The sequence below is a fragment of the Protomyctophum parallelum genome (assembly GCF_964188405.1).
Source record: "Protomyctophum parallelum genome assembly, chromosome: 2".
NCBI classification, from domain to species: Eukaryota; Metazoa; Chordata; class Actinopteri; order Myctophiformes; family Myctophidae; genus Protomyctophum; species Protomyctophum parallelum.
Window position 1 is genome coordinate 40,572,856 of NC_139699.1, and position 20,870 is coordinate 40,593,725.

General features: G+C 42.1%; 1 protein-coding gene across 1 annotated transcript in view; it reads right to left on the reverse strand.

Moving 5' to 3' along the window:
• Nucleotides 1–13,351, reverse strand: part of LOC310877580 (tryptophan 5-hydroxylase 1-like) — a gene marked incomplete at both ends in the record, with an annotated part of 16,656 nt that extends 3,305 nt beyond the window's left edge. Inside the window, 6 exons of the mRNA XM_083791508.1 lie at nt 727–923; nt 2,217–2,284; nt 2,619–2,707; nt 5,284–5,464; nt 9,661–9,801; nt 13,256–13,351. Of these exons, the coding sequence (XP_083647634.1) occupies nt 727–923; nt 2,217–2,284; nt 2,619–2,707; nt 5,284–5,464; nt 9,661–9,801; nt 13,256–13,351 (772 nt within the window). The remainder of the gene's footprint in view (nt 1–726; nt 924–2,216; nt 2,285–2,618; nt 2,708–5,283; nt 5,465–9,660; nt 9,802–13,255) is intronic.
• Between the last annotated feature and the right edge of the window lie 7,519 nt (nt 13,352–20,870).

Consider the following 20,870-nt stretch of genomic DNA (forward strand, 5'->3'; position numbering starts at 1 on the left):
AAGTTTTAACTTTTACGTCCGCAGACCCCGTCCAGGACATGCTATATAGACACACCTCCTCATGAGAGGTGTTTGGACTCCGTTGGGACCGCATGCCCTTGCTGACGTTGACCCCAGTCAAACCAACAACCTTCCGCATGAAAGGCATGCTCTAACCACTACACTAGGGTGGCCCCTATCTGTTTATGCTATACATAATAATCTGTACATTAAGCTATAGAAAGTATAGGATACCAAGTAAACAATGAGCCTGTCTAAATAATCAACCAAGTAACCAAAACATGAAAACAGAAAACAGACCGGAACGGTCACCTTCAAACCAACTTGCCTGTATGTAGTTATTTCTCAGAACGCTCACCACAAGACATAGGCATAGTTTTAGGTTATAGGTTTAGGAATAAGGTTATGTTTAGGTAGTGGTGGAAAAAGTACCCAAATGTTTTACTTAAGCTGAATCCCCCACCCACCCCTTTTCCCCCTCACTGTATATGTTTTCTTTTCCCTTTTTGCCTCCTTTATGATGATGATTTCCTGTTTTTTGACTATAGATTGGGTCGTCCACTCACAGTTAACTGTTTTTTGTATTGAGTTGTGCTTGAAATGTACTGTAATTCTGCAAACTGTACTTCAATCAATCAATGACCAAGGTAAATCTGTCACACACACAAACACATCACGTTAATTGTCATTACAGTATTAGGGTCCCTCTGGCGCCCCCTCTCTCACCCTTGAGGAAGCGCGAGACGTCCTCCAGCTGTGGGATGTTGTCCTCCCTGTAGTTGCAGTGTTTGGACAGCAGGGGCAGGTTCTTCAGGTACTCTCTGCAGGCATGCGTGGGGTACAGCTTGTTGAGTTCCCTGAACACCACCCCCCACGTCCGCACCTCCTCCTCTGTGAAATCTATGTGGCATATAGTCTCTCCACTGAGGAATAAACATACATAACATAATATATAACTTTTAAATGTCAAATATGTCATAGGCTCTCCACTGAGGAATAAACATATAGAACATAATTATATAACTTTTAAATGCCATGTCTACTGTATGTCATATAGTCTCTCCACTGTGGAATAAACAGAACATAACTTTAAATTTCATGTCACGTAGCATATACGTTTAATCCTAAAGACTATAGTCTTTCCACTGAGGAATAAACATATAACATAATAGGCCTATAACTTTTAAATGGTATGTCTATGTGACACATTTGTTTAATTGTCAGTGGAAAGACTATATTCCAATTCCACTGAGGAATAAATACATAACACAATGACCTGCTCCAGGCATATTAACTATGGAATCGTGCATTTCCTGTCCATCAGTGTATCATTCAAAATCTCCATACATGGGGAAAGTCCCATATATGGTGCCCAGGTCTCATGACATCATGTGACATCATCAGTGATGAAGATCCCTGATGTCATAGTAAATGCGACCTGCTGTCACAATTAAGCCAATATATGGAGATCCCTGATGTCATCAATATTTACGTTCTCAACAGGCCGAAAAATTAAGGCCCGGGCCTACCTGGGCCCTCATCAAACCCTGTACACTCAAGACACTGCCCCTGCTGTCACCCTTAGATCTCCATATATGGAGCTGACCTGTTCTGACATTCCATATGTTGATCTGACCTCATCGAACCCTGTACACTCAAGACACGCTCCATATGTGGCCAGTACAGAATTCATTCTATCTGCCCCTCCATGCAAAAGTGCCAGCGCTCGCCCAGCAGTCTGCCGTCTGCCGTCACCCAGGCGGTTATGTTGATCTGACCCCCCCATGCCAAAGCGCCAGCACTCGCCCATAGTCTGCCGTCACCCAGGCGGATATGTTGATCTGACCCCCCCATGCCAAAGCACCAGCACTCGCCCATAGTCTGCCGTCACCCAGGCGGATATGTTGATCTGACCCCCCCATGCCAAAGCACCAGCACTCGCCCATAGTCTGCCGTCACCCAGGCGGATATGTTGATCTGACCCCCCCATGCCAAAGCACCAGCACTCGCCCATAGTCTGCTGTCACCCAGGCGGATGCGTGCACGCAAGGGTGAGGACGCTTCTCGCCCTCAGGCGTCTTACTGGTATGTGCTGGAAACCAGGCTACAAATGACATATATAATGTTATGTCTATGTGGCATAGTCTCTCCACTGAAGAATAAACATATACAATGTTATGTGTGACACTGAGGAAGTGTACTTTGAGTAAACTCACTGCTTGTAGCTCATGGCCAGGTCAGCAAAGTATTTCCTTCTCTTACGGTAAACGTTGTCTTTGAAGCCCTGCAAACAAACAAACAAACAAACTATAGACCCTGACGAAGACCTTTTGGTCGAAAAACGCGTAGGTCCTGTTATTTATTTGCCTTGCTCATCATCAAATAAACTATTTAATTGTTGTGCAAGCAGTACTACTTGGAGGAATTAAGGATACCTTTTGTCTATATGGTTTTACCTGTATCAACAAACAAACTACACTGGTATTGTGTATGTGTACCATAACATACAGGATGATCAGTATTGTGTGTAGTGTAGTGTAGCGTATTGCACAGTGGTATTGTGGGTATTGTAGTGTACTATACAGTATTATTGTAGTGTACAGTATAGTATAACATACAGGGTGGTCAGCATCCAGTTCTGAGCCATACATCAGGACCCGGTTGGCACACATGTCCAGATCTGAGATCTTCTTGGGGAACCAGGGGGCTGGGTCTGCAGTGGTGGACAAAGTACTCAAATGATTCACTTAACTAAAATATATCAATACTGCAATGTAACTTTGTTACAAGTAAAAGTCAGGGTAAGGTAAAACATTTACCTGAGTAAAAGTACAAAAGTATTGGTATCAAAAGTACGAAAAATAAAAGCACTCATTATGCAGTATGTCCCTTTTCAAAGATATCATACAGTATTTATAAAATATATTCAAATCTTTTGAAAATAGCAGATTTATACAAGCTCCCAATGTGTCGCATTGTGAGCTTGCTCATCTATGTTTAAGTGGTTGATGTACTGTATGTTCAACCAGTAAACACTCTCGCCCCGTTTGTTTTCGTGGACTGATTGCCTCCAGCGGTTCTTGTATTAATTTACTGAGTTTAAGGTTATGAATGAGTTTGTGACGAAGCACATTTTAATGTTTTTCTACTTTGTTTTTCTTATACATGTTGGTATTTATGAAAAGAAATATAACGTGTGATGCATAGTATGTTCTCCTATTCACAAGGATGGTAATGGGCCTCGGACTGTTTTGAGTGACAGGTGACAGAGACTGATGTCACCACCCACACATAGGGAGGAAGTGACACACGGGGGACAGGGGGAAAAAAGCTGAATGAATGTGTAGGGCAGGCCTACACGGGGGAAGAGGAGCGCCAGGTAGCAGTCGGATGAAAGTATTAAGTTTGATCGCGCTATCTGCAGCCGTTATAGCAACAGAACTGTCGGGACCGTCGGGGAATTAAGCAACCGCTTAATTGCTGCCGCCGTCGGGTGATCGGCGTTTGGACTGGAGTCCGGTCGGGGGTTTTCTGCCATTGAGATTGAACAACCTACATACCGGTGAGATCGAGCCAAAGGCTTTCAGTTGGATTACAAACTTTTAATTTGTTTTTTGTCTAGTTCAGAGCGAAGGAGCTCTTTTCTTTGGAACTTTCTTTGGAACTACTCAGGGCCGGCCCTATTGAAAATGTTGCCCCAGGCATAATATTTCCAGATGCCCCCCCTCCCCGCGCATACGGCCATCTGTGGTCACCAACCAATGTAGAGTCATTTATATATATTTATACACACAAAGGCTATAATACACATGACTGATTTATTATTGTTTCACACTGGACGATTAGCTCCCTCCTGTGGCCATAGCAGTACTAGCAGCCTGCTCAGCTGTTTAGGAGCACACTAGTGTGCCTGCTTGAAAAAAAGCGAAAGTTTCTGTGATTGGGCTGACAGCTCTGCTGCCCCTCCCGCTCCTGTTGCCCCAGGCAACTGCCTGATCTGTCTGATCTGAGGGCCAGCTCAAGACTGTCGCGGGCGTGCCGCATTCAATTAAGGAAGAGGACGAACGCGGACTTTATTATTTATTTATTTAATACTTAGCGTGGTTGCGCGCACTTGACTTTGGGCGGGGTGTTAATTGTTTTGTGGGTTGTAAACGTTGTGGCAGGACGCGACAGAGAGCGTCGGGACTTGTTTGGGGCGTGAGGGGTTTTGAAAGAATTGTTTGTTTTCAGTTTGTCTGCCTGTTGATTCTTTTTATGTTGTAGGGAGAGCGACAGGGACAGACGCACTTTGTCAAGTGCTTGGTTTGGTGGTACACCGTTTTGTTCGACAATATACGTATGCAGCATCTCTATATAAATAATTTGAACTATATCCCTACGAATCTGTTGTTTAGTTTTCCTTAGTTAATAATTTGCCTTAAGACACAAGGGGCGATTGTTACAAGTTTACGTTTAGGAATAAGGCATAGTTTACTGAGGTTACATTTAGGAACAAGTTTAGGTTTAGCCATAGTCTTACTGTGGGTACGTTTAGGAATAAGGTTAGGTTTAGCTATAGTTTTACTGAGGTTACGTTTTAGGAATACCTGGTGGAGACCGTCCCCAGGTTGCCGGATTAAAGCTGGGGTGAGCGTGTTTTGGGGGCGAGCGCTCTTGTATTTGAACAATTATGATCTCAACATTTATCTTAAATGATGATGATAATTTTTCATCCCACAACTTTGCACCCCATTCTTTCACCCAGTGTCAATTATCCAATGTAATCCTGGGCGCTACACTTCCTCTGCCAACCTGGGGGGCAGCGGACTGACCTCTTCCTTCTATACATGAGGAGTCCAAGCTGCTTCTTTTCAGAGGGAGTTTCCCCAGTCGGACGTAGCACGTGAAATGAACACGTTATTCTGACCAGTTCCTTTCCCCTCCATCAGGCGCCCCGGCTGGCCAGGGGGAGGTACTTTAGAGACCAGGATTACTGCATGTTTTTTGTGAGGGTAACTACCCTAGGGGACACGGGGAGAACATGCAAACTCCACACAGAAAGGCCCTTTCACCAACCCAGCCTCGGGTATGGGCACTGATGACGCGGAGGAGAGAACATGCCCCCAGCGCCCACATTTGTCCCCAGCGGGAATCGAACCCAGGGCTTGTGAGGCGACAGCACTACCAAGGCTAGCCCTTTATGTGTTTCTGTTAATATTATTGTACACTCATTTTGTACTGTATGTTCTTGGCTAACATTGAATTTTGACCACATGCCAATATGGTTGTGCAGCCCCTTACCGTCCTCTCTGCTGTTGTCCAGAGGGTCCAGCTCCTCCACCACGTTGGCGTGTGTCCTCAGCAGCTGAGTCAGCTCTTTGAGCTGCTCGTGGTCGCTGTCACAGTCCACGAAGATCTCAAAGTCTGAGTTCCTCCTCTTGGACTTGCGCGACTCGATGTGCACCAGGTTGACGTGCTTCTCCTGTCGGTGGATCAATTAAAACAATTGGGCTTTAAAAGTATAACACAATAAAAGTTCCTGGCTGGGGACTTGTTCCCATTTTTAGTCCCATGCATGTAGTCAATTAATCAACAGAGCATAGAATATAAAAGAAAATAGCTACAGTACATATGACCCCTCATTTCAAAGTTTTTTGACAGATGCTTTTTCAGAAGCCAGAGAGGCACATAATGCATATGCAGGGAATTATGCAAGTGCGTAGAAGATGAAGAGGTAGAGCGTGACTCCCAAGTAATGGAGAAGGCGTACATAGAAGTAGCTGAGGCAGTCTTGGGTAGACCACGGAAAAAGAAGAAGCCATGGATCAGTGAAGAATCATGGAGCCTTGTAGAACAAAGAAGCCATAAATAAGAAGATCCTGGGAACACATTCCGAAAGAATCAAGAAGCAGCTAAAAGATAAGTACACAGAGACGAACAAAGAGGTGAAAAGAAGTTTAAAAGCAGACAAAAGGAAATGGATAGAGAACATCGCAAGTGAAGCTGAAGATGCTGCAAGAAAACAACACATGAAGACACTATATAGACTCACAAAGACACTGTCCAACGAGAGACCCAGACAGAGCACAGCAGTACTGGACAAGGATGGTAACCTCATTAGTGGAAGAGACGCAATTAAGTCGAGATGGACAGAACACTTCAAGGAAGTGCTTAATAGAGTAGAACCAGAAAACCCAATAACTGAAGATGAGGAATGCGATTTCAATGACAGAATTGAAGAGATCTCGGTAAACGAACCAACACTAGGTGAAGTCAAAGAAGCAATTAAAAGACTACAGAGCGGCAAGGCACCAGGAATCGACTCCATCACAGCTGAACTGTTAAAAGCAGACATAGAGTTCTCAACAATGAAGGTACATCAATTGTTAGGGAAAATATGGAAACATGAGAAGATCCAAACAAACTGGAAGAAAGGGCTCATTACAAAACTAGCAAAGAAGGGGAACCTCAAAGAATGCAAGAACTCGAGAGGCATAACCCTACTCTCTGTAGTAGGAAAGATACTTGGCAGGATTATTGTAGATCGCATAAGGAAAGGAATAGACTGCAGGCTGAGAAAGGAACAAGCTGGTTACAGGACAGGTAGGGGAACAACTGAACAAGTCTTCATACTGCGAAACATTATAGAACAAGTTAACGAGTGGCAAGCAACACTATACATGAACTTTGTAGACTTCGAAAAGGCTTTCGACTCTGTCCATCATGAAAGCCTGTGGATAATGATGAAGAAGTACGGAATCCCAGAGAAGATTGTTAGAATGGATAGAACGTTTTATGAAGACTTTCAGTGTGCAGTAGAAGACCAGGGAGAAATATGCGAGTGGTTTAACATAAAAACCGGCGTTAAACAAGGATGCAATATGTCAGGGTTCTTGTTCTTGATTGTGATTGACTGGGTAATGAGAAGAACAGTTAGACAGGGAGAGAATGGAATTCGATGGAAGCTGACATCAAAACTTGACGACCTAGATTTCGCAGACGACATAGCGTTGCTCTCCTCCACAAAACAGCATATTCAAAATAAAACAACACAAATGGACGAAGAAGCCAGGCGAGTAGGACTCAAGATCAACATACAAAAGACAAAAACAATGAGGATTAATCCAAGGAACCAGGAAAGAATCCAGATCAATGGACAAGATCTTGAAGTAGAGCAGATCACTTATTTAGGAGCCACAATTTGCAAAGAGGGAGGTGGCATGAAGGACCTGAGGAGTAGAGTGTCAAAAGCAAGAGGTGCATTCATCAGACTGAGAAACACCTGGAGCTCAAACAACATCATGAGAAGAACAAAGCTAAAACTGTACAGGACACTAGTGTTGCCAGTACTGCTATACGGATGTGAAACGTGGAAAATGAACAAAGGAGACAACAAGGCAGTTGATGTGTTTCACAACAGATGCCTACGAAGAATATACACTAGAGTATACACTGGGAAGATCACATCAGCACCAAAGAGCTGCTAGAAAGAGCTGAGATGAAGCCGCTGAGTGAGGAAGTGAAGCTGCGTAGATGGAAGATGATTGGACACATACTACGACAGGACCACAACAATGACTGCAACATAGCATTAACATGGGCACCAGAAGGGAAAGGAAGGAAAGGATGACCAAAGACCACCTGGAGGCGTACCGTTGAGAAGGAGAGACAAGAGGCAGGATGGAGGTCATGGACTGAAGTGAGGATGGCAGCAGCTGACCGTGAGAAGTGGAAGCGCTCTGTGAAGGCCTTATGTGCCACAAGGCACAAGTGGATAGGTAACAGGTAATTCTACATAATGTGAGGAGCATACTTTTTATTCTACTACAATTATTTGAAAACTTTTTCATTATGTAGATTTTGATTACAACGATAGGTAATAGTTTTGTTACCACCACGCTCTGGTGCGATATCCTCTTATCATTTACAAAAATGATGGGTCGCTCTCAGAATGACAAGAGTTAATTTTTATATTAATTCTTCTCCATGTCTTTACAATGAAGCACAAACGTTTCAGCTATCCAGCCTTCATCAGTGTCATGCTGACAAAGGCAACACAGAAACATTCTGCATTATTGATTACTGATTGAGTACTTCACACCTTGTAAGAACCAGTGGTGGAAAGTAACTAAGTACATGATCTCAAGTACTGTACTTAATACTTAATTACATCTCAGAGGCAAATCTTGTACTTTTACTACACTACAATTATTTGAAATGTTTTGTTACTAGTTAATTTGTATATTTTGATTATTATTACAAAACATACACTGACATAGCCCTGTATACATTTCGGCCATTTGAAAATAGCCAATGTATCTTATCACAATGCGGCGCGAGACTTGCGACACATTGTGAGCTTATATGTAGATCTGCTATATTCTATAGATGTTTTATACATTTGAAAACTTGAAATGGCACATTCTGCTTTTGGCACTTTAAGTAGCCTACATTTTGTATTTCTACATTGAAGTATTGATACTTTTACTTAAGTAAAACAAATGTGAGTACTTCTTTCCACCATTGGTAAGAAGCAGACTAATGGGGTTTTATCCCCACATGGAAAGCGTTTTAGGGTTTGACCTCTAGCTTGTATGGAGCCTGGCTGGAGGTGTTAACAGAGTAGCCCTGTTGCCAGCTCATTAGTCTAATAGCACCAGTGGGGGAAGTAAAAATATCAAAATAGCAATATAACAGAAGGGGATGAGTCATGAATATGTTCGTACACGGACGTATGTGCCCTTGCCGGACTTGGCCTTGTCCGTGGCAAATTCGAGATTTACCACCATTATAATGTTCTTATTTTCACCATAAGAACATGATTGTCAAGTATCCATGTTTTCTTCCGAATATGTATGACACTGATTTACTATATGACAATATGTAAGGCACATTAGGAGTCCACTGGACAGCGGTTCAAATGTTTTATTAACCTTTTCAAATAATTGTAGTGGAGTAGAAGAAAAGCATTGGAAATTGGAAATACTCAAGTAAAGTACAAATACTTCAAAATTGGACTTAAGTAGTACAGTACTTGAGTAAATGTACTTCGTTACTTCACACTGTCACAGTGCAAGGGCAGGAGCTATTAGGACCCAATTGCAGACAGATAGGCGAAGGCAGATGAGCTTCAATGCAAGGGTTTTATTCCAAAAAACCAACACAAGGAACTTGAAGTACATAAATCTATACACTATCCAATACACTAGGAGTTAAATCATGGATACATGAGGAGCTGAACACTACTGACATTAAGTGACGAACTAGCAAGGGAAATGAACAAACAGGGGAGTATAAATAGACACAGACTAACTAGGCACAGGTGAAACAAAACTCAAAATCAAGACAGGGATTGGCTGGGGGACTAAGAGGACACAGGTGGATAACAAAGACTAATCACAATACAGGTTAGACAAGGCAGGTACAGAACTACAGGGGCAGAAAGGAGGGCGCAAAACAATACTACAAAATAAAAGGTACACAAGTTAAACATAACATGTCACGAACCGTGACACACACCACTGCAGTTCGGCAGTGTGCGGGCGTTTATTGATGTGAACTTGTTTTCCTGCTCCTGAAGTTTTTTATTCTGGGCGTGCAAAGGTTTTTCTAAACTAGTACCGGTAAATGGCGAGGTGAAAAGCCCCACAGGCCTTGTAAAGCCAATGCAACACTCACCTGGAAGAGTCTGAGAGCCTTGACCAGCCCTCCCACCTCGTTCTTCAAGGAGAAGACGATGGCAGCCTGACCCTTCCCATGGGCTCTGCTCTTGTTGTCCTTGTTGCTGTCACTCATCTTGCTGAAGCTCAGCTTGGTCATCTGGTCACAAACACTTGTTTTTTAGCTTATTCCCCCCTTTTCTCCCCAAGACTCGTTATCCCAATTGATTCCTCCCCTCACACATTTTTTGTTGTCACTGCTGTCCTATCCTACTGACTCACCTGCCAGTGAGGAGCCTCCACCGGGAGGACGTAGAGCCTTCGTCCTACTCCTCCCGCCTGACACTCCCCACTGACAGGTGCCACCAAAGCCCATAGGAATACATATGCAGTGACAAAGTTCGCCCTCCTCCCCGCCCGGCTGAACACGGGCCAATTGTGTTCGTATATAGACGCTCGGCCAAACCACAAATAACAATAAGCACAATGTCTGTACAATCTGATCAGACTTGATTGAATTCCAACAGAATATAATTTCACTAATTAGATTATAATATTGTATATTTTAACAATTTTAACCATACTATAAATATCAGCTCGATATTCACTATTTTTGAAAATATTTGAAAATAAACAGTAAAAATAAGACTCAGGTGATATAAAGCATGGTCTCATATATTGTTATATTGATATAACGCACGCACGCACGCACACGCACCCGCACCCGCACCCGCACACGCACACGCACACGCACACGCACACGCACACGCACACGCACACGCACACGCACATGCACATGCACATGTTTGACGTAAACGCAGCAGCTCAGGATTAGTAGTAGAAGTGGATCAACTTCAAATCCCTCTGAGCAGAAATGCTGCATTTAATTAAAGCTCTGAGTGAGTGGAGCCACCATGTGGAATCAGATAATCTACTACAGAACAAACAAAACCAAAGGTGTTCAAACATGAAGTTAAAAGTGAACTTGAACAGACTTGGGTGTGACTGTGTACTTACTGATAGCCTATATAGGGCCTCACACACCGTCTGCGAACGCCGCGCGTCAAAACAGCCGCCTCCGTTATTTTCAATGAACCTATCCCACACCGGTGGCGTCCGACGCGCGTTCACGCCTCGCCTGACGCTCCGATACGCCACCGTTCTATTTTCCAGGCGTTGCCTGAATTAACTGAATTCATTTTGTTTTAGTTAAATGGACTCACTGAGCATTTTCACCAGCCGTCTAAAACCGGGTTATAACTGGTCTAAAAGTGAATGTTTTTTTTTTATGTTTATTCATCCATGACATGTGATGCCACAGAAAATTGTCTTTTGAAGCTCTAAGGCATCCTCTGGTGTTTCAGCCTTTCGGGTCTCGGGCCAACAAGCATGGCGGCCCCATGCATGCTCTTTAGGTTTGGCCTCGCCAGTTCTGACACTGAGTCAGTGGGCACTAAAGACAGTATCATTAGTGAGTTTGCCGTCCTGCTGAAATGAGACAGACAATTTACTGTATTTCCTCTTTCATCTGTACGGTAGCTCTTTCACGCGGTGTTTGAACACACAGCAACCACAGTGACAGATGTTTGGTTCCATTCACTTGACAAACACTCTGACCTCCATATCGGGCAGAAACCCTGTATCTCCATATTTCAATGTTATATTTCATTTTTGAGGGGCGCTAGCCCCTCTTCCTATTCCCAGCTTTGTGTTTGTGCGTACCCCAGCGATCGATGATTTGATTTGACAATTTTGAGGTGTTTGTACTTTACGTTAGTAGGCCTATATTTCCAATTTCCAATACTCATCTATAGCCTACTATCAATACTACTATCTCAGAGGCAAATATTGCACTTTTACTCCACTGCCCTCATTTGAAAACTTTAGTTACTTTGTAGATTTTGATTATTTTTACAAACCACTTCAGCGCCCTATATACATTTCAGCCATTTGAAAATAATCGATCTTCGAGCTCAAAATGTGTTTGCGCGATGCAAGACATTGTAAGCTTTTCAAAAGATTTGTATGCAATTGAATATTTGAAATGGGATATTCTGCATAATACGTTTTTGCTTTGGTTCTTTAATTGGTACCACAAACAAGTAGATTTTGAATTCCAGACTTTTACTTGTATCGTATGTATCGAATTTCCACATTGCAGTAGGCCTATTGATACTTTTACTCCAGTAAAAAATGTGAGTACTTTTTCCCCACTGGTTTTGGACTTGTGAGGTTTTCACTCCGACAGCAACAATGTGCTACTGCTGACATGGAAGTCCTTGACATTTCAGCAGCAGAGAGCTGGCTTTAGTTTCCACCCACTGAGCGTTAACCAGTGGAAACAGATTTCAAACAATTGTTATTAGGCATTTACCAGGCGCTCTTCATCCAGAGTGCCTTATACATAGGTAAACACATACACAGAATGCAGAGAGACAGTGTAGTAGTGCCTCAGTCAGTATAGGATCACAGGTAAACAATGAACCTAGCAAAATGTCTAAACAATATAGCCTACGATGAACATATTAATCTGTATACATTGGAACTGTACAGGATAACAGGTAAACAGTGAACCTGCATCTGTCTAAACAATATAATATCAAAATAATTGAAGCTATACAGGATACCAGGTAAACAATGAACCTAGCATCTGTTTATAGATGCCATTTAAAATTAGAAACAAAGAAGGTGGTCATTAGGGGTCAAGCCCGAAGACCCCTTAGTTGAAATATTAATAGTACATTGTCATGTATTGCTGTACTTTAATATATTTTGATGAGACATATTTTTTTAAGGATTGGCTGAGCAAAGTACATAATTGAGGATAAAAAGTGAGGGCAGAAAAGTGAAGATGCCAAAAGCAAATAGCCGGAATGACATTTGTGATGATTTGATTGGCTGTTGGCTGATGATGTCTATACTGATCAACTGTATGATGATAAGTCAAAGTCAAAGTGGTATGATTTGTCACACACGTTACCGCAATAAAATTAGTTTTCCATCCATCTCTTGGAGCGGTGAGCTGCAGCCGTGCCGCGCTCAGGAATCATTTGATTAGTGGATTTGACCCCCCAGTCCAACCCATTGATGCTGAGTACCAAGCAGGCAGGAATTGGGTCCCATTTTTACAGTCTTTGGTATGACCCCGACCTCCCAGTTTCAGGGCGGACACTCTAACCACAAGGCCACTCACTGTCTGGTGGCCCCTGGAGCGCCCCTCACTTCACAGCTGTGTGATGTTTGAGGGTCGATAGCCCCTCCTATATGTCCAGCTTTTGGTGTATGTGCAGAAATGTTGTCCTACACAAACATTAAATTCCCATTCACAATGAATGGACAATTTTATGTCATAGTATCTGATGATGTCATGATATGGTAAGAGCGCTATGATAAGAGCGACCCTCACTTCACACAAGTGTGATTTCTTTTTTCTCTAATCTTTGGTTCTGGGTGTCCCTGCACTGCCACTGGAGCACCATATTTTGAGATGGGAGTCCTTGACATGAAAAAGTTTGAGAACCAACATACGTTATTTTCAGAAAACTGTTTTAGGATTTAGAAGACAATTTGTAAAATCGGCCTCCATAAGTCTTAATGGGTTGAAAAACACTGACCTCTTTGTTGAGATGGTTCTCTTCATAAACAGTGTTCATGGAGTCAAAGCTGCGTCCTCTTCTTGGTCCCTGGGAGTCTGACTTGCTGGAGTACATGATGGTGGTGATGATGATGATGATGATGACGACTGGATATTAATGTTTACAGGTCACAATGTCCTGCTGGGGGTTTGTCCGTCACGCTGTGAATGAAGGGAGACAGACACACTGTCTATCTGTCTCTACAGGCAGCTGAATGGCTTTCTTTGGTGTGGTTTGGGTGTCCTGTTGCACGGTATCTGCAGGAGTGGACTCAGTGCCGGGGTATTTATCAAGATGAGGGGATGAGGGAGGGAGGGAGGGATGGTGGAGGGAGGAGAGAGAGAGCCCTTCCTCCCCGGCCCTATCTGGTATTTTCAAAGATCTGAGAACGTGAAATGGGACATTTTGCATAATGAGAATGACAGAAATAACAGAAATAATTGTGCTGTCCTGTCGCAAGACAATTAAGGGAGAACCACAACAAAGATACCGGTATACCATGTTTTACTTATATCGCCTTATCTCCTTTATTTAAGTTAATTGATTTTATGTTATTGTTTATTTTTCATGTCATAATTGTAATTGTGCTTTGGCAACACTTCAAGTCAAATGTCATGCCAATGAAGCCTGTTGCATTCTGATTCAGCAGTGTTAGGAGAGTAGAAAGGCCAGATATATAAAAAAAATGTATACTTGTATAATTTGCCTAAGTAATTTTTTTTCTTCTTTCCTGAAAAATATGACTCATGAAACATGCTATGAGGCCAATGATTTATTCTCTCTTCTAGGCATGTAACGATTCACTCAATTGTCAATTCACGATTCACTGTAAGATTCTAATGCACGGCATGTTAACGATTATGTTTTTTCACGATTTTTTAACACAAATTTATTTTCCAGTATTTTCTTATAGCCTCTGGTTAATACGGTAGCAAATGACAGTAAACGTATTTCTTTTTCAATTAAATTAAAAAAATTCAATTTAAATTCTCTTAAAAAGATCCCACATTTTCATCTTTATTTCTACGCACCCTCTGCTGTTTGCATCACAATTCAAATTGCGATTAAGTTAATATAGTCCGGCTTATTTTGTTTAAAGTGGGAGATTTTGTATATCATTTTTTATTGGCCAAAAATGTTGTCTACATACATATGAATCGACTTGCTGACTGGCTGTTGGTATTGAGCAATTTTTTATAGGTTTTTATATAATTATGTGACCATACCATTAGCAACCTAAAAAATTATTTTCAAATTTCATTATGCTTCATGTAGCATGTGACAAAACTAGGGAGTTTTCATGATTGTGAATCCATTCCAAAAACAGCCATAGCCATGCACTTGCCCAAATGTGCCCAAAATATGCGGACCTCATCACATTGTGATGACTGCTATATAGCTATATAGCTATAGACATCTTTGCCTTACCTGTATATAGGATTTAATGGTATGGTCAGCAATTGGATTCATGAATGAATAGACAATATCTTAGGCCAATAAAAAAACGATATATATATTTCCCACTCCACACCCCCGGCTGCCGGATATGCATGCCTACTTTCTTCCTCCACTCCACCTTCTCTGTGTCTCTCTCTCTCTCTCTCTCTCTATCGCTCTCTCTGTCTTCCTTCCTTCCTTCCTTCCTTCCTTCCTTCCTTCCTTCCTTCCTTCCTTCCTTCCTTCCTTCCTTCCTTCCTTCCTTCCTTCCGAACCTTTCTTTCTCTCTTCCTCTCTCCCACACACACAAAGCCTTGACATTACACCTCATTGTGATAGTGTTGACATGTGAGTGGAAGTTTAACATACGCACGCACGCACGCACGCACGCACGCACGCACGCGCGCACGCACGCGCGCACGCACACACACACACACACACACACACACACACACACACACACACACACACACACACACACACACACACACACACACACACACTGTAGATGAGAGCGTGCTGACAGGCAGACGGTAGCAAACAAACATTGCCTTCCTAAAATAAACCTGCCTGGAAGTCTGGGACATCCCTTCTATAGACTAGACTAAAGTAACTAAGTATTTCTACTCCACTACATCTCAGAGGAAAATATTGTTGTTTTTACTCCACTATACTTTTTTTAAGCTTTAGTCACAAGTTACTTTGTGGATTTTAATTATTATTTACAGAGCACATATTAACCAATATACTTACTCAATTTAAAAATAGCCGAGAAACTTTTAATGCTGTTTGACTTTGACCAAGTAATGACCCAGGCCCTCACGGCATGTTCCTAATATATGTTAACGACATGACTTCAGCTTGTGACTGCAACTTGTTCCTGTTCGCAGATGACTCAGCACTGCTGGTCTCGGACAGGAACAAACTGCAGGTTGAAAAGACCCTCAGCTCTGAACTCGGTAGAATCTGAACCTGGCTCGCTGATAACAAACTATCCTTACACCTGGGAAAAACTGAATCCATCCTCTTCGGATCAAATAGTAATCTCAGCAAGGCAGATGGCTTCTTGGTTAGAGTGGGTGACAATATTATCACACGAAAAGATCAAATTACCTACCTAGGTTCCATCCTGGAGGCCAATCTTTCCGGTGATAAAATGGCCACCAACGTAATCAAAAAAGTCAATCAAAGAACAAGATTCCTTTACAGGATCTCCTCACTGGTCAGCAAAAACACCTTGAAGACCTTAACAGGAGCCCTCGTACAAGGTTTCTTTGACTATGCATCCACCTCTTGGTACCACAGCACCTCAAAGGCCCTTAAAACAAGGCTCCAGACCTCCCAAAACAAACTGGTCAGGCTCCTACTTGGCCTCACCCCCCGAACCCACCTCACCCCTGCCCACTTTGACAGGCTGGGATGGCTTAGGGTCGACGACAGAGTACAGCATCTTGCAATGGGTCTGGTCCACAAGATTCGATACACCACCAAGATACCCATGTACCTGTCTAAATACTTCCTTAATGTAAACGAAGTCCACACCCACAACACCAGAGGGAGTGCAACAAACCATGTACAACCCAGATTCGGCACAAACAAGGGACTAAATTATTTTCGCTCCTATGCCACCAAAATGTGGAACGCCCTACCAACAGTCATTAAGACATGTGAATCCCTTGACTCCTTCAAAACCGCTCTCAAAGGGCACCTACGGATGGCTGCAATTCGAAACTGGCCTCTGTAAAATCTGAATCCCCCCCCCCCCCCGCCCCATTTCCCCTCACTGTATATGTATCTTTTCCCTTTTTGCTTCCTATATGATGAATTCCTGTTCTGTTCTTTAACTACATAGAAGTGTCTATTTGTATGTCTCTAAATGTTTTGATGAATTGAACAATGTGGACCCTGTTGTAAACAAGTGTAATGCTTAATTGGGTCGTCCACTCACAGTTAACAGTCTTTGTATTGAGTTTGTGCTTAAAATGTACTGTAAATTCTACAAACTGTTAATAAATATTTCAATCAATCAATCAAACCTTTGATATGATGCATTGCATATAGATATGTCGTTTCATTTCCTTGTTGTGTCATGCTCAATTTATTTGCTTATTTTTTAATAATTAAAGCTCGATTTGAATTGAAAGATTTTGACACATTTTGAGAATTGTTTTACATTTCTTGTGGTACTACTTGTACTTAAAGGGATATTTCACTTTTAAACATGTTTGGGGTAATTTTATAGTCTACACAGGCTTTTGTGTTTTAACCCAGACAGTTTTTAAGTTGCTTGATTCAGTATTTAGATATTTTATATTCTTTTTAACAGACATGCCCCTTTGTAAACCCTGCATCGTCAATTCTAACTCAATTTTAACCGATTCATCGAAAACACCCGTCCTTGGTTTTGGTGTGCAGTGCCCAGAAACAACGACAGGTGTTTCCAATGAAACGAACATGGTTAAAATGGAGTTTGGAGTTACAATGGGTTTGTATTGTATAGGAAAGGGGCGTGTCTGATCAAAATGAATATCAAATATCTGTAAACACTGAATCACACAAAAGCCTGAGTAGATGTCAAAATGACCCCAAACATGTCTGAAAGTGAAATATCTCTTTAAGTATACTTTTTGTTTCCAGCGGCGCGAGCATGGTATCATAAAGGTGCTAATGAACCTTTGCGTGGTCCTTCATAACGAGGTGGCTCTTATGAGCAACACTCCTGTTTTTTAACGAGCACCCAGCATCACTAATTACGTTACATTACATGGTGAAAATAATGAGGCTTTCCGCACGTGGAAAAGGAAGAGGATGACTAATGGTTAAAACCAGACATTCTCACGGAACATCAGGGAGGTTTAATGGAGGAGAGCTGTTCGATGTCGGCGTCGTCACGCTTCGGACACTGCGAGCCTGCGTGGTGCATTCTGGGTGCACGTTCCAGGAAAAATGAATAATTGTGTGTGTGTGTGTGTGTGTGTGTGTGTGTGTGTGCGTGCGTGCGTGCGTGCGTGCGTGCGTGCGTGCGTGCGTGCGTGCGACTGTGTGTGTGTGTGTTCCTGAATATCGAGTTAGTGGCAGGCCTTACTAGAGCTTACTTGAGTCTGTACAGTGTTAATTGCAATTGCACTGATGGTCAATATTCTGTATTTAACCAGGAGCCAGTGCATAGAGGCCAGTTAAGATCTCTTCTTCTGGTTCCTGTCAAGTCCATGGGCCAGACGCCTCATTTTCGGATATCGGTACCATTAAAAGGGACAAAGGGTTGCATGTGTTTTTTGTACTGTCTGTAGTTTATCAAATGATATGATAGCAATGTCAAAATCTCAGCTGATTACTTGTTTTCAGCCTTATATCTGATATATTGGGAATGGCATAACTGTTGTTTTCTGGGGTGCTGAGTTGATTTATGACTGAAGAAATTGAAGTCCAGTGTCATATGTCAAAGGTCAATGTCAAGGTAATTTTGGATCCAAAATGTTAACATAATTGGCATATCTTGGAATCACTCATGATTCTATGATGTACCCTCTTTCAGAGCAGCTGAGTGTAATAGTGTGATTATACAACAGTTACCCTTATCAAAACACCCAATTTAATTATAACAAAGATATTTGCTAATTTTTTTATGACAGACCGAAATAATTCCTAGAAAATCGCTAGCCTAGCAAACCAGCTCTCTGGGAGAGCAGCGAGACTCAGCATAGCTGAGCATTACGCAGCTATGTGTATCCATGTCTATGTACGTATCTGTCTCTGTGTCCGAGCATGGAAAGCTGCAACCCGGTAACTCTGTCATTTTATGTTTTGATTAGGCGTTCCATCATGCGTGTTTGAAGCACAGCTCGATGGCTATTTCAACCAATCAGATTGCGGATTAATATGTTTTACTTACGTATCTTAAGTATCAATACTGGCTTGTGGTGTAGAAATAATACTGAGAATACTGTTTGTCTGGTATTCAAAATCTACTTGAATAAAAAGTGCAAATTAAGGTATTGGCATCAAAATATACTTGGTAAGTATACCAAAAGCAAAATTAGTCATTATGAAAAATGTTTTCAAATGTATCCAGTACACAAACACAGTACTTACAAAACTGTAACACAGTACAAGACTTTATGCCTACTCGAGTAAATGTACAGAGGCTGCATGGTGGCCGACTGGGCAGTAGAGGTTACATGGTGGCCTGATCTGGAACCCCCCTCCAACAAACTGATGATATTCTGGTTTATTTGATTGGAAATTTCTAATCCAAACTAATATTTCTAGTACTACTTTATTAGAATAAAACTGACTCCCAAATGTGTAGTAAGTTATGAGTAAGTCATGAGGTTGATGTACAGCAAGTTATAATTCTAACGAGACGCATCATCATCATCCTCTATCATCCTGTCCGGAACAGAACAGCATCCCGTCACAAAGGAGAGCTGATTCATTCAAACAGGGTTACAGTTCACTGGTAGTTCATTCACCACTGTTTGTTCCAACAGGGTTACAGATCAGAGCTTCATTCATCAGAGGCTTTCTCACTAACAAGGTCTCCTGCTGCTCTGCCTGCTCAGCCTCTGACTGACTTCTATGTAAACCAAAATTCATTAGCACCCACTCTAAATACCCCCCCCCCCACCCCCCACAGTCACAATTTTTTAGAGCCGTCGCTGCTGTCAGCTCTGACCTCATAGCACATATTCTGACTCCAAGATGCTTCAAATGATGAACCATGATTCATGTATCCGCTGCCAGAACAACTACTCCTTTTGTTTTACTGAAGTTACTCAGCAATACAACAATTTAAAATATGAATATACCGGTAAACGTTTTAACCCAGTAAGACCAGATTCTAAATGTTGCTATATATTGTTGTTTTTCCCCTCCGTAAATGAATGCAATTAGGTGATCATATACATCACCACAAAAAGCATGATCTACAAGACTTGCGGAGTCTCTGTATGAGAACAAAGCTTGTAGATCTCTGCGGAGGCAAGTATCATGGTCTGAAAAAGTGCTTGGCTTAGGAATGATTTTTTTAAATAAATAACTCCATGAATTTTATTTTCTAACTATAGTTTTTAGTGCCTGAGTAAATGTTGAAATAAATACTGAGTAATGAGTCTCCAAGATGCTTGACCATCATTCATCTGATCTGTGTCTCACGTGATGAAGGCCTCCCATCCCTCGCTGTCCATTCATACAGTGTAATGATGTTCCCAGTCAGATTTAGCAACCGTGCATGCTCACATGCTTGTTGCATTATCATATTATCCTGCTGTGTAGCCTGGGTCCTTTTGAAATGATTGTGATAATGTAGGGGACTGGGTTTAAATAATCAGGAATAACCATACACAGGTGACAATCAGCATAGGGATTGGCTGGGAGACAAGACAGAGGTGGCGAAAACTAGCACGCACGCACGCACGCACGCACGCACGCACGCACGCACACACACACACACACACACACACACACACACACACACACACACACATAACCACATAGCTTGTGGTTAGTTAACCCGATCCTATCCCCTCTATACGTACGTGCGTCAGTGCATAAACATGTTATATGTGCTTGTCCTATCATGTGTGCATGTACCGTGCGCAGCGTGAGTGAGTGAGCAATCTGTGCGTTTGTGCAATCTGTGTGTATGCAATCTGTGCGTGCATGCAATGGTGTCTCAGAGATTGGAGAGGGGGTATTAAGTCATTACTTTAATTAGTCTTTGTGTTCTCATCTCCTCCACACCCTGATCCTATATATATTTGGACTAACAGTCCATACCAGCTAGGTTACATTTGTGATCACCTGGAGAAGTGCATGGCCGTGTTTAGCCCAAGGAGTGGATTTTGTGCAAAGCAAATGCTTGCATTGGATACAGGATCATGAAAACCGCGTAGTCTGACCCCTCACATGATACTTATGTGGCACCAGCTAAAAACACCAAAGCACTAAAAGAGCTAATACTTATACATTTACCAATAAAATACAAGTAAAATAATTGTGTTAAAGTGCAGAGCTGGGTGCTTAGCTTTAAAATACAGCCGACCACACCACCTTTTTAAGAGGTTTGGAACTCTATTAAAATGATACAAAATATAAAACAAGGCAACACAGGTTCGAACTTACTAATACACTGACACGAAACAAGACAGGAACGCCC